The 14,047-nt window shown below is 42.1% G+C and overlaps 1 protein-coding gene across 1 annotated transcript in view; it reads left to right on the top strand.

Moving 5' to 3' along the window:
- Window positions 1–11,760: 11,760 nt before the first annotated feature.
- Window positions 11,761–14,047, top strand: part of cubn (cubilin) — a 209,237-nt gene continuing 206,950 nt past the window's right edge. Inside the window, exons 1-3 of the mRNA XM_033039905.1 lie at window positions 11,761–11,838; window positions 12,731–12,834; window positions 13,660–13,786. Coding sequence (XP_032895796.1) covers window positions 11,761–11,838; window positions 12,731–12,834; window positions 13,660–13,786 — 309 coding nt within the window. The remainder of the gene's footprint in view (window positions 11,839–12,730; window positions 12,835–13,659; window positions 13,787–14,047) is intronic.

Raw genomic sequence — 14,047 nt, 5'->3', positions numbered from 1 at the left:
GAAAACAAATGACTTCATAAAAAATGTTTCTCCTTTGACTTCTAATCCCCAGTGATATCAGGGCATCTCAAATTACTGAGAAATTGAGATGTAATACTGCACTGAGATGCTGCAAGACTGGGGTCTGTCTCCTAGCCTAATATGGACACGAACAGCTAAATGAACAGAATTGGTATCTCAAAACTGTCAATAAGCCCCAAACTTTCACATTGCAAAGTACATTTTATATACAATTGTAGAGAGCTTTGGTGAGATGTTGGCATACTGTTTTGCTCTCCGTTGCTGCAAAAAAGGATATAACTTGACTAAGAAAGAATGTAGCAAAGATACACCAGACCGGTTCCTGGTTCCTTTGGTTTCATTGGTTTATTATTGGTCACAAATACTGAGGTGCAGTAAAACACTTTGTTTACATTCCATCCAGTTTCAATCATATTAAACATGAGTACATGTGCAATAGTGAAAAAGAAACAGAATAGACAATAGGTGCAGGAGTAGGCCATTCGGCCCTTCGAGCCAGCACCGCCATTCAATGTGATCATGGCTGATCACCCACAATCAGTACCCCATTCCTGCATTCTCCCCATATCCCTTGACTCAGCTATCTTTAAGAGCCCTATGTAGCTCTCTCTTGAAAGTATCCAGAGAACCAGCCTCCATTGCCCTCTGAGGTCGAGAATTCCACAGATTCACAACTCTCTGTGTGAAAAAGTGTTTCCTTATGTCCGTTCTAAATGGCTTACCCCTTATTGTTAAACTGTGGCCCCTGGTTCTGGACTCCCCCAACATCAGGAACATGTTTCCTGCCTCTAGCGTGTCCAAACCCTTAATAATCTTATATGTTTCAATAAGATCTCCTCTCATCCTTCTAAATTCCAGAGTATACAATCCCAGCAGCTCCATTCTCTCAGCATATGACAGTCCCGTCATCCCGGGAATTAACCTTGTGAACCTCCGCTGCACTCCCTCAATAGCAAGAATGTCCTTCCTCAAATTTGGATGGGCTGCAACACGACAAATTGGGAGATCAGGATTTCATTCTTAGAATTTGAGAGGACTGTTGAAGAGTCTGATAACAGCAGGAAAAATACTGCTCTGAAATTTAGTGATAAGTGCGTTAAAGGTTTTGCCCCTGTCCAATTTAGGAAACCAGAACGGAAACCTCTGGAGACTTTGCGCCCCACCCAAGGTTTCTGTGCGGTTCCCGGAGGTTGCAGGTGGTTTCCGGAGGTGGCAGGTAGTGGAAGCAGGTAGGGAGACTGTTAGGGAGCAGGTAGGGCGCAGGTAGGGCGATGTTTCGGGTTGGGACCCTTCTTGAGTCTGAAGAAGGGCTCCGACCGGAAACATCCCCTATCCTTTTTTCTCCATGAGATACTGCCTGTCCCGCTAAGTAACTCCAGCACTTTGCGTCTATCTTTGTTATAAACGAGCAGCTGCAGTGCTTTGTTTCTACATGTTGTGTGAGGAAGTGGATTTGTGGGGTGGACTGACGCTGTGTTCGCTACTCTCTGCAATTTCTCGGTCTTGGGAATTCTTTTGATGGTGCACTTGTGGAAATTGGTAAGAGTCATTAGATACATGTTGAATTTCCTTAGCCTCCTTTCTCAGCTGAAGTTTCAATGTGGTTGGACCAAGACCAAGATAACTTGAGGGAAAAAGTGTAGCAATGTCAAATGTGGGTCCCTTGAAGGCAGACATGGGCAAAATTATTATGGGCAAGAAGGAAATGGCAGAAGAGTTGAATAGGTACTTTGGAACTGTCTTCACTAAGGAAGACACAAACAATCTCCCAGATGTACTGGAGGACCAAGGATTTAAGGGGGTAGAGAAACTGAAATAAATTTTCAATAGGCAAAATATAGTAGGCTAATGGGACTAAAGGATGATAAATCCCCAAGACCTGATGGTCTGCATCCCAGGGTCCTCAGGGAGGTGGCTCTAGAAATAGTGGATGCATTAGTGATCATTTTCCAATGTTCAATAGATTCAGGATCAGTTCCTGTGGATTGGAGGATAGCTAATATTATCCCACTTTTCAAGAAAGGAGCGAGAGAGAAAACAGGGAATTACAGACCAGTTAGCCTGACTTCTGTGGTGGGAAAGATGCTGGAGTCAATTATTAAAGAGGTAATAATGGGGCATTTGGATAGCAGTAAAAGGATTAGTCCAAGTCAACATGGATTTATGAAAGGGAAATCATGCTTGACTAATCTTCTGGAATTTTTTGAGGATGCGACAAATAAAATGGATGAATGGGTGCCAGTGGATGTTGTGTATCTAGACTTTCAGAAAGCCTTTGATAAGGTCCCGCACGGGAGACTGGTGACTAAAATTAGAGCACATGGTATTGGGGGTAGGGTGTTGACATGGATAGAAAATTGGTTGGCAGACCGGAAGCAAAGAGTAGGAGTGAACAGGTCCTTTTCAGAATGGCAGGCAGTGGCGAGTGGAGTGCCGCAAAGCTCGGTGTTGGGGCCACAACTGTTTACCATATATATTAATGATTTGGAAGAGGGAATTAGGAGCAACACTAGCAAGTTTGCGGATGACACAAAGCTGGGTGGCAGTGTGAATTGTGAAGAGGATGTTAGGAGGTTGCAGGGTGACCTGGACAGGTTAAGTGAGTGGGCAGATGCAGTATAATATAGATAAATGTGAGGTTATCCACTTTGGCGGCAAAAACAAGGGGGCAGATTATTATCTCAATGGGGTTAGGTTAGGTAAGGGGGAGGTACAGCGGGACCTGGGTGTCCTTGTACACTGGTCATTGAAAGTTGGCGTGCAGGTGCAGCAGGCAGTGAAGAAAGCTAATGGAATGTTGGCCTTCATAACAAGAGGATTTCAGTATAGGAGTAAAGAGGTTCTTCTGCAGTTGTATTGGGCTCTGGTGAGACCACATCTGGAGTATTGTGTACAATTTTGGTCTCCTAATTTGAGGAAGGACATCCTTGTGATTGAGGCAGTGCAGCGTAGATTCACGAGATTGATCCCTGGGATGGCGGGACTGTCATATGAGGAAAGATTGAAAAGCCTAGGCTTGTAATCACTGGAGTTTAGAAGGATGAGGGGGTATCTTATAGAAACATATAAAATTATTAAAGGACTGGACAAGCTGGATGCAGGAAAAATGTTTCCAATGTTGGGCGAGTCCAGAACCAGGGGCCACAGTCTTAGAATAAAGGAATTTAAGACTGAGGTGAGAAAAAACATTTTCACCCAGAGAGTTGTGAATTTATGGAATTCCCTGCCACAGAGGGCAGTGGAGGCCAAATCACTGGATGGATTTAAGAGAGAGTTAGATAGAGCTCTAGGGGCTAGTGGAGTCAAGGGATATGGGGAGAAGGCAGGCACAGGTTATTGATAGGGGACGATCAGCCATGATCACAATGAATGGCTGTGCTGGCTCGAAGGGCTGAATGGCCTCCTCCTGCATCTATTTTCTATGTTTCTATGTTTGTAAAACAAATTGTTGAGAATATGTGGATTTTTTAAAATATTGGTATTATTTACACTTAGGAATTTGAAACTCTTGATCATCTCCTCTTCAATATCATTGACACAGTCAGGGGCGTGTACTCCTCTCCACTTCTTATCATCACTGACCAGCTGCGTTGTTTGGCTGATGTTGAGGAAGATGTTGTCATCTTGACACTATACTACTAAGCTCTCTACATGCTTCCTGTGCTTCTTCTTGTGCTCCCGGCCCACTTTGGTGATGTAATCTGTAAGCTTGTAAATAGATGAGAATTTGGTCGCATAGTGAGTGTATAGGGACTATAGTAAGAGGCTGAATATGAAGCGTTGCAGGGAACTGGTGTTGAAAGTTGTCTTCTCTCCGCACTGATTAGTGAGGTCATGGATCCATTTGTAGAGGGTTGTGCAGTTTTTTAAGGTCCAGAGGTTTGGGGATGAGTTGGTTCAAATTATGGTACGGAAGGCTGATATATCATCCATAAATATGAGTCTGACCATGTTATCCTTATGTTCTAAGTATGAAAATTGATATTGTTCCTTGGCCTCCTTGATGGCTTATGAAAGTAGTATCTAGATTTCCTGTACAGATCTGAATCAGACAACTTGAACATTTCAGACATGGACATCAACATGGAGTGGATAGAGTCATAGAACCATCGAGCGTTATAACAGGCCCTTCAGCCTAACTTGCCCATTTCGACCAACATGCTCCACCTGCCTGTGTTTGGCCCATATCCCTCTAAACCTGTCAATAAACCTATCAGCCGACAAGGTTGTTAGCTGCAACCTTCCCCCCATCAACGAACTGTACACTGCAAGGGCCTGGAAGTGAGCGGGTAAGATCATCTCTGACCCCTCTCACTCTGGCCACAAACTCTTTGAAGAACTTCCCTCTGGAAGGTGACTCAGGACTGTCAAAGCACCCACAGCCAGACTTAAAAGCAACTTTTTTCCATGAGCAGTAGCTCTACTCAACAACCAAACGTCTGTAGCCTCCTTTTGGTCTGGTATTTTATTTCATTCTTCACATGTTTAAATTATAATGTTTTATTCTTAATTATTTACTGTACAACATGTTGTTATTTGCGAGCAAAGCACCAAGGCAAATTACTTGTATGTACTTGTATGTACACATACTTGGCTAATGGACAATAGACAATAGGTGCAGGAGTAGGCCATTCAATGTGATCATGGCTGATCATCCACAATCAGTACCCCGTTCCTGCCTTCTCCCCATATCTCCTGACTGCTGTCTTTAAGAGCCCTATCTAGCTCTCCCTTGAAAGTATCCAGAGAACTGGCCTCTACCTCCACAGACTCACAACTCTCTGTGTGAAAAAGTGTTTCCTCATCTCCGTCCTAAATGGCTTACCCCTTATTGTTAAACTGTGGCCCCTGGTTCTGGACTCCCCCAACATCGGAACATGTTTCCTGCCTCTAGCATGTCCAAACCCTTAATAATCTTATATGTTTCAAATAAGATGCCCTCTCATCCTTCTAAATTACAGAGTATCCAAGCCAGCTGCTCCATTCTCTCAGCATATGACAATCCCGCCATCCCTGGAATTAACCTGGTCAACCTACGCTGCACTCCCTCAATAGCAAGAATGTCCTTCCTCAAATTTGGAGACCAAAACTGCACACAATACTCCAGGTGTGGTCTCAGCAATAAAGGTATTCAATCAATCAATCAATCAACTAGGGCACTGTACAACTGCAGAAGTACAACTTTGCTCCTATAGTCAACTCCTCTTGTTTTGAAGGCCAACATGCCATTCGCTTTCTTCTCTGCCTGCTTTACCTGCATGATTACTTTAAATGACTGATGAACAAGGACCCCCAGATCCCGTTTTACTTCCCCTTTTCCCAACTAAACACAATTTAGATAAAAAGCTGCCTTCCTGTTTTTGGTACCAAGGTGGATAACCGCACATTTTTCCACATTAAACTGCATCTGCTATGCATCTGCCCACTCACCCAACCTGTCCAAGTCACCCTGCATTCTCATAGCATCCTCCTCACAGTTCACAGGCCAAATGAAGTTCAAACAAAATTTTATATTATTTGCAGCGGTAATATTTGTGTATTTCAGCAAAATTTGTAGCATAAGAGACAACAAAATCAACCTAAGTAAAATAAATTGTTAAATATATGGAGGCTTTAAGTGCTAACTGTATTTTTAGAGAGCAGCCAAAATATTAATCGTGTTAATATTGGAAATTACCAATATTTGCTCATTTGGATGTAAATATAATTTCTTATCATGTTATATATTATCATGTTATACAATGTCATATAATTATCTTATAATTACAAATGTAGATAATGATCAATTCTTAAAGGAAAAGTGATCCAACGCTATGAGGACGATGCAGGGTGGCTTTGGGGGATATGAACAGATTCAATGAATGGGCAGGGGAAGAATAGATGAAATGTAATGTGCAAAAACATGAAACCATTCACTTTGACAGATAATACAGAAATACATAGATTTTTTAACGTGTTTATTTCACCAAAAGAAGTGTGTCATCCTATGTTAATCTGCATTTTCCACATTTCAGGTGTTCCGTACATGCATTAGCAACCCTTGTCGGAATGATGGAACATGTCTGAATCTCGTTGACTCTTTTTTCTGTATCTGTCCAAATAATTGGAAGGCAAGAGTATTTATATTCAGAAATATTTCTTTCTGTAATGTGAATCCTATTAACTGAGATGAAATGTTCCATTTAATGTGACTTTAATCACCAAGGGAAGGGACATTTAATCATGAAGCAATTGTCGTTAGCAAAAGAAATTTTGTTGCTTTCATGTAAAATGATCTTTGTCAGTCAATTAAGAGATGGTATAAAATATCATGTCAGAATCAAAATCTGTGTAATTGACTCATCTTGCTGGTTTAATTTTTCTTTTTCTCTGGAAGTATAGAACATGCCCAGCCTGACCTGCTAAGCATGACTTTGTGTTCTGCATTTTGCAACCCCTACATTATTTTGTCTATGTGCTCCAATCACTCATTGACTAGACCTTGTTCATAGCTCATCACCAGAATCACCCTAATTTGACCCAATCCAAGACACATACAACCACACTGCCTTCCCTGCAGCTTAATGAACTTCCTTTCTCTCTTTCCCAGTTCTGATAAAGGGTCTACAACCTGAAATGTTAACACACTTTTTCTTCCCATAGATGTGGCCTGACCTTATGAGTATTTCCAGCATTTTCGGTTTTATTTTAGATTTTACTCTTTTTAATATCCCTACTGCACATGTAAGGTTATCAGGTCAATAGTTTCTATTTTTCTCTACCTCTTTTCCAAAAAAAAGGTCACATTTGCTATCCTCCAATTTGCTGAAACCATTCTAGAATCTATAAAATCTTGAAATATAGTAACCAGTTCTTCCATTATCTTTGTGGCCACCACTACTGAAACTCTGGTATGTAGAGCAGCATAGTGGTGCAGCTGATAGAGATGCTGGTTCACAGCGCCAGAATCCCATGTTTGAACCTAACCTCGGTAGTTGTCTTTGTGGTGTTTGCACGTTTTCCCTGTGACTGCGTGGGTTTCCTCCAGATGCTCAGGTTTCCTCCCCCATCCCAAAGAAGTGTAGGTTTGTAATTAATTGGCCTCCATAAATTGCCCCCGGTATGTATGGAGTGCATGTATAAATGGGATGACATAGACTAATACATTGGCTAATGTAAAAGGGTGATCAGTGTCGGCGTGGACTCGGTTGGCCCTAGGGCCTGTTTTCATGCTGTATCTTTCAATCTATCAGTCAAGGGTCAAGAGTTGTTATATGTCCCAGATAAAACAATGAAATTCTTACTTGCAGCAGAACAACCGAATATGTAAACATTGTACATTGTAAACAATATAATAAACACGAAAAAAAAGTTTAGTGTGTGTATATATACAGAAGATAGACACAAAATGCTGGAGTAACTCAGCGGGACAGGCAGCCTCTCTGGAGAGAAGGAATGGGTGACGTTTTGGATGGAGATGGAATGTTCACCATTTTTTGTAGTCATCTTCACTCTTGGGCATTCAAGTTGCCAAACCAGGCTGTGATGCAATCAGTCAAAATGCTCTCTACTGTACACCTGTAGAGGTCCAAGAGAGTCCTCTCTGACATACCAAATCTCTACAATCTTCTCAGGAATTGGAGGAGCAGATGGTATTTATTTATAATTACACCAGGTTGCTGGGTCCTGGAAAGATCTTCAGAAAAATGCCTGCCCATGAATTTGAAGCTTTGAGATTGAGATGCATTGTCTTTCAAAAACTTATTTCAATATATATTTTTAAACTAATATATCCATTCCTCAACATACAAACATCCAATTTAGTAATGCACAGACTTAAAAATATAATTAACATTTTCAGACATGGTATGACATTTGTGAGAATATTTATAGTTAAACCTTTACATTAGTTGAAAGAAAATTGAAAGCATCCTAATTGCAAAATATTGTTGTTTGTAACATCAAATAATTAAAAATAAATGTCTTTAAGTTGAATCACAAGAATGGATTGTAAATTGACAAAACTGTTTCAAGCAGCTATCAGCTACCCACTCACTTCCCAAAAGTGGCTCCAGAGGGTACTTTCTGTCTACTTTTCTTAATCCCTTCTAAAAAATAATGACAGTAATCCCATTCCTACGCAATCCTGTGGAGAGAGCAATTATCCTGACTTGCTCCCAGAATATGAAACGACTTGTAAACGAATCAACTTAAAACAGATCCACTTTTGCCCTCACTAATCACTTCCTTTTTGTGTACCTATGAAATTTCTTCCAGTGTTTTATGTTTCACTCCAGTTTACTCTCAAAATCGATGGTCATAGCATCTTACAGCATGGAAATAGACCCTTCAGCCCCACTAGTCTATGCTGACCAAGATGACCCATCTTGCTTATAGTCACTAGCTTATAGTCCCATTTGCCCTTATTTGGCCATATCCCTCCAAACCTTTCCTATCCATATACCTGTCCATATGTTTTTTAAATGTTATTATTGTATCTGTTTCATCTACTGGCCAAGATTGACTGGCAATTAGTTCTAAAAGGGTTGACGGTGGATATGCAATGGAAGGCATTTAAAGACTGCATGGATGAACTACAAAAATTGTTCATCCCAGTTTGGCAAAAGAATAAATCAGGGAAGATAGTGCATCCGTGGATAACAAGGGAAATCAGGGATGGTATCAAAGCAAAAGATGATGCGTACAAATTAGCCAGAAAAAGCAGCATACCAGAGGACTGGGAGAAATTCAGAGACCAGCAGAGGAGGACAAAGGGCTTAATTAGGAAAGGGAAAATAGATTATGAAAGAAAACTGGCAGGGAACATAAAAACTGACTGCAAACGTTTTTATAGATATGTGAAGAGAAAGAGATTAGTTAAAACAAATGTAGGTCCCTTGCAGTCAGAAACAGGTGAATTGATCATGGGGAACAAGGATATGGCGGACCAATTGAATAACTACTTTGGTTCCGTCTTCACTAAGGAAGACATAAATAATCTGCCGGAAATAGCAGGGGACCGCGGGTCAAAGGAGTTAGAGGAACTGCGTGAAATCCAGGTTAGTCGGGAAGTGGTGTTGGGTAAATTGAATGGATTAAAGGCCAATAAATCACCAGGGCCAGATAGGCTGCATCCCAGAGTACTTAAGGAAGTAGCTCCAGAAATAGTGGATGCATTAGTGATAATTTTTCAAAACTCTTTAGATTCTGGAGTAGTTCCTGAGGATTGGAGGGTAGCAAACGTAACCCCACTTTTTAAGAAGGGAGGGAGAGAGAAAACGGGGAATTACAGACCAGTTAGTCTAACATCAGTGGTGGGGAAACTGCTAGAGTCAGTTATTAAAGATGGGATAGCAGCACATTTGGAAAGTGGTGAAATAATTCAACAAAGTCAGCATGGATTTACGAAAGGTAAATCATGTCTGACGAATCTTATAGAGTTTTTCGAGGATGTAACTAGTAGAGTGGATAGGGGAGAACCAGTGGCTGTGTTGTATCTGGACTTTCAGAAGGCTTTCGACAAGGTCCCACATAAGAGATTAGTGTACAAACTTAAAGCACACGGTATTGGAGGTTCAGTATTGATGTGGATAGAGAACTGGCTGGCAAACAGGAAGCAAAGAGTAGGAGTAAACGGGTCCTTTTCACAATGGCAGGCAGTGACTAGTGGGGTACCGCAAGGCTCAGTGCTGGGACCCCAGCTATTTACAATTTATATTAATGATCTGGATGAGGGAATTGAAGGCAACATCTCCAAGTTTGCGGATGACACTAAACTGGGGGGCAGTGTTAGCTGTGAGGAGGATGCTAGGAGACTGCAAGGTGACTTGGATAGGCTGGGTGAGTGGGCAAATGTTTGGCAGATGCAGTATACTGTGGATAAATGTGAGGTTATCCACTTTGGTGGCAAAAACAGGAAAGCAGACTATTATCTAAATGGTGGCCGATTAGGAAAAGGGGAGATGCAGCGAGACCTGGGTGTCATGGTACACCAGTCATTGAAAGTAGGCATGCAGGTGCAGCAGGCAGTGAAGAAAGCGAATGGTATGTTAGCTTTCATAGCAAAAGGATTTGAGTATAGGAGCAGGGAGGTTCTACTGCAGTTGTACAGGGTCTTGGTGAGACCACACCTGGAGTATTGCGTACAGTTTTGGTCTCCAAATCTGAGGAAGGACATTATAGCCATAGAGGGAGTGCAGAGAAGGTTCACCAGACTGATTCCTGGGATGTCAGGACTTTCATATGAAGAAAGACTGGATAGACTTGGCTTATACTCGCTAGAATTTAGGAGATTGAGAGGGGATCTTATAGAAACGTACAAAATTCTTATGGGGTTGGACAGGCTAGATGCAGGAAGATTGTCCAGGACAAGGACAAGGGGTCACAGCTTAAGGATAAGTCCAGGACAAGGGGTCACAGCTTAAGGATAAGGGGGAAATCCTTTAGGTCCGAGATGAGAAGAAACTTTTTCACACAGAGAGTGGTGAATCTCTGGAACTCTCTGCCACAGAGGGTAGTTGAGGCCAGTTCATTGGCTATATTTAAGAGGGAGTTAGATGTGGCCCAGGCTCGAAGGGCCGAATGGCCTACTCCTGCACCTATTTTCTATGTATCTATGTATCTACTTCCTCCGGCAGCTTGTTCCATATATCCACGTTGAAAAGTTGCCGCTTGAGTTCCTATTCAAAAGTCACTGGTGTTCCTTCTTGGCTGTCGCATCAGTGTGGCTTCACTGTGAATGCCCTACCCTGGTTTGATTTCCCAAAATGTGACACCTCAGACTTATCTCAATTAAACTCATTCCTCAGCCCACTTGGCCAGCTGATTAAGTTTCCACTATAATTCTTGACAATCATCTTTGCTGTCTATGATACCACCTATTTTCTTGTTACTAATTTCACTTTTACTAATTTATTGTTGCTCCTTTGTCAAATTCTGTAATAGAACATTACAGTCCTGAGGCCTACTGCTGTTTCTGGCAACACTGAAAGCAACTGACGGCAAGATACATTTATTGTTGACATTTATAGCAGGAGGATTTGTGTCTTAAAGCAGTTAGTATGCGCAATTGTGAGACTGCACTTGGAATACTGTGTACAGACCTGGCAACCTATCTAAGGGAAGGATATATTTTTGATTGAGAAAGTCCAATTAGTAGTTACAAAATTGTTTCCTGCAATGATGGGTAGGGTACAAAAGGTACAAATCAGGCAACTGTACTTTGAGAAGTAATTATATGCAGACCTCTTAAGTTCACACATATGATTCTCATTGAAACATAAAATATTCTTGTCAGACATTGCTGGGTGGATGCAGGGATAATGTTTCCCTGTGTTGGGTAATCCAGGAACAAGACTCAAAATAGACTTAGACTTAGACTTAGATCCTTTATTTGTCATTCAGACCTTTCGGTCTGAACGAAATGTCGTTGCCTGCAGCCATACATGTAATAATAAACAACAAAACACACAATAAATTAACATCCACCACAGTGAATTCACCTGGCACCTCCTCACTGTGATGGAGGCAAAAATCTTAGGGTTACTGTCTCTTCCGTCCTCTTTTCCCTCTGCGCTGAGGCGATATCCCACCGGGCGATGGTAAGTCAGTCCCGCGGCTCACTAAGCTCCGCGAACGGGCCGGTTCAAGCTTCGCAGCCCGGGGTGGTCGAAGCTGCCGCCCTCCAGTCCAGCGGACGGAGCTGTTGCCGCGGGAGCTCCGGAAAACAGGCATCAGCCTGTGACCTGCGAGCTCCCGATGATGCCATCCACTGGCCCGCGGCTGAGCCATGGATTGAGGCCTCCGCCGCCAGAACGCCGCCCCAGCCACCGAAGCACAGTCTCAGCCCCGCGCCGGGCCGCCTCAGCCACCGGAGCACCGTCTCAGCCCCGCGCCAGGGCCGCCACAGCCACCGGAGCACCGTCCAAACCCCGAGTCGGGCTGACCCTCACGGGAGCGCTGTCCCAGCCTCAAGTCGTGCCGCTGCCACCGGAGCGTCTCAGCCCCGAGCCGGGCCGCCCTCACCGGAGCGCCGAGTCGTGCCGCTGCCACTGGAGCGCCCGAACGCCGCCACAGCTCGAAGACGGCCAGCCTCGCGTTGTAAGTCCTGGCTGGCTCTACCTCCGGAGCCTCGAGGTCGGTCGCAGGTTGGAAGCCGCCAGCTCCGCCATTAGGCCTCAGCGCAGACGGAGGCAGAGAAGGGGGATACGACAAGAAAAAGAACCATTCCCCCGAAGGGAGAGACAGAAAGCCCTGTTTCAGCCCCCCTCCCCACACACATAACACAACCTAATAACCAAAAATTTAACTAAACAAGACAAAAAAAAATAAAACAACACAAAAAAGTAAAAACAGACGGACTGCAGGCGAGCCGCAGCCGTTCAACAGCGCCGCCACTTCCGGGAGAGGATCACGGACTCTAAATAGGATCACAGACTCTAATTAAGGTGTTGGCTTTTCAGAGCTGAAAATAAATCTCCATACAGTAGTGAAACTTCAGAATTCTCTCCCCAAGGTTACGATAGTTATTGAATGTTTCCTGGACAAAGATTGATGGATCTTTGAATATTAAAAGAATCAAGGGATTGGTGTTGGTGCAGGAAACCTTTGTTGTTTTATGTTTGCTGTTTTATGATTGAACAGTGCTAAGTTGTCAGCAGTGAAATTCATTGAAGCTGAAGAGAAATGTAATTCCAAGTACTTATTAATTCTCAATATTTTGCATATTTAGGGACCTACTTGTTCTGATGACATAAATGAGTGTGAGATCTATGCAGGATCACCACTAGCATGCCAGAATGGAGCAACATGCACGAACACACAAGGCAGTTACAGGTAACATATAATTAGTCAAATTATTAGTATGTCAGAGGTGCAGCAAGTGTTTTAACTCACAACTTATTATTGCCAATTTATTTTATTCTAAAAGCCAGATAAATATAATGATATGGCTTGACAGGGTGTTGGAGGATGAGGTTTCCCCAGCCTAGAGTGTCCAGAATCAGTAATCACAGTCTCAAATTAAGGACATTGGTGAGAAGGAATTTCTTTACTTAGAAGCTTGTGAATCTTTGGAATTCTCTACCAGAGGGGGCTGTCGTTGTTCTGTCATTGAAAATATTCAAGACAGAGATCACCGGTTTGTAGTTGTTAAGGGAATTAAGGCATCGAATAATACAGCATTTTATTGACTGATGGAGCAAGCACAAGGGACAAATTATCTTCTGCTATTTCTTCTGTCATTATGAATTATGTAAATAATGAAATAGTGACAGTCCCATTTGGTTTAAGGAACAGGCAATCTCCATGAGATGACAGAGGGAGACAGCCAGGAGTCAGGTTTGGACCACCAGCACTATTGTGTGATTTATGTGAAATATTTTAGAATATTGAACAAACTTGATCCTTTGTGCAAATTGAAAGGTCTTGAAAAATAAATATGCTCTGTTTTGAAATCAGCTTAGAGCAAACATATTTTTTAATTTATAAAATGCCCATTGTTTGATCATGTTGTTTCTAACAATAGTTTGGTGCAGCTAAATTAATTAGGATATTGATGTTTCTAAACATCCATATTAGAACTATACCAAGGATATGACAATGTGAAATAAGATTCAGGAAATCTTGTTTCTAACATAAATTATATTTTGTTATTCATAGTTGTAAATGTACTCCGGAATGGTTTGGTCCACATTGTACTTCCAAATATGATGATTGTCAAGGTGCCTCCCAAACAAGATGTGAACATGGCATCTGCATTGATTTAAACAGAGTTCAGCCAAATCAGGTAAAAACCATGGAACCATTTGAAAAGCATTCCTAGATTAACATTATTCAATAGGTTCAGCAAGAACAATCAATTTTAAGTTAATGCAATAGTTGTAGACTCTATATACTGGAACCATTGTCAGGTATCCTATCAAGAGTCAAGAGTGATTTATCGTCATATGTACTGAAACAGAATAATGACAATCTTATTTGCAGCAGCAGCACACCAGGTCTCTAAACCCAATAATCAATAGATAATACAATAAACAGAAACAATTTC

Source organism: Amblyraja radiata, chromosome 2 (assembly GCF_010909765.2).
Source record: "Amblyraja radiata isolate CabotCenter1 chromosome 2, sAmbRad1.1.pri, whole genome shotgun sequence".
Classification (NCBI taxonomy): Eukaryota; Metazoa; Chordata; class Chondrichthyes; order Rajiformes; family Rajidae; genus Amblyraja; species Amblyraja radiata.
The sequence above is the reverse complement of the archived record's forward strand: the minus strand, read 5'-3'. Positions and strand labels throughout refer to the sequence as shown.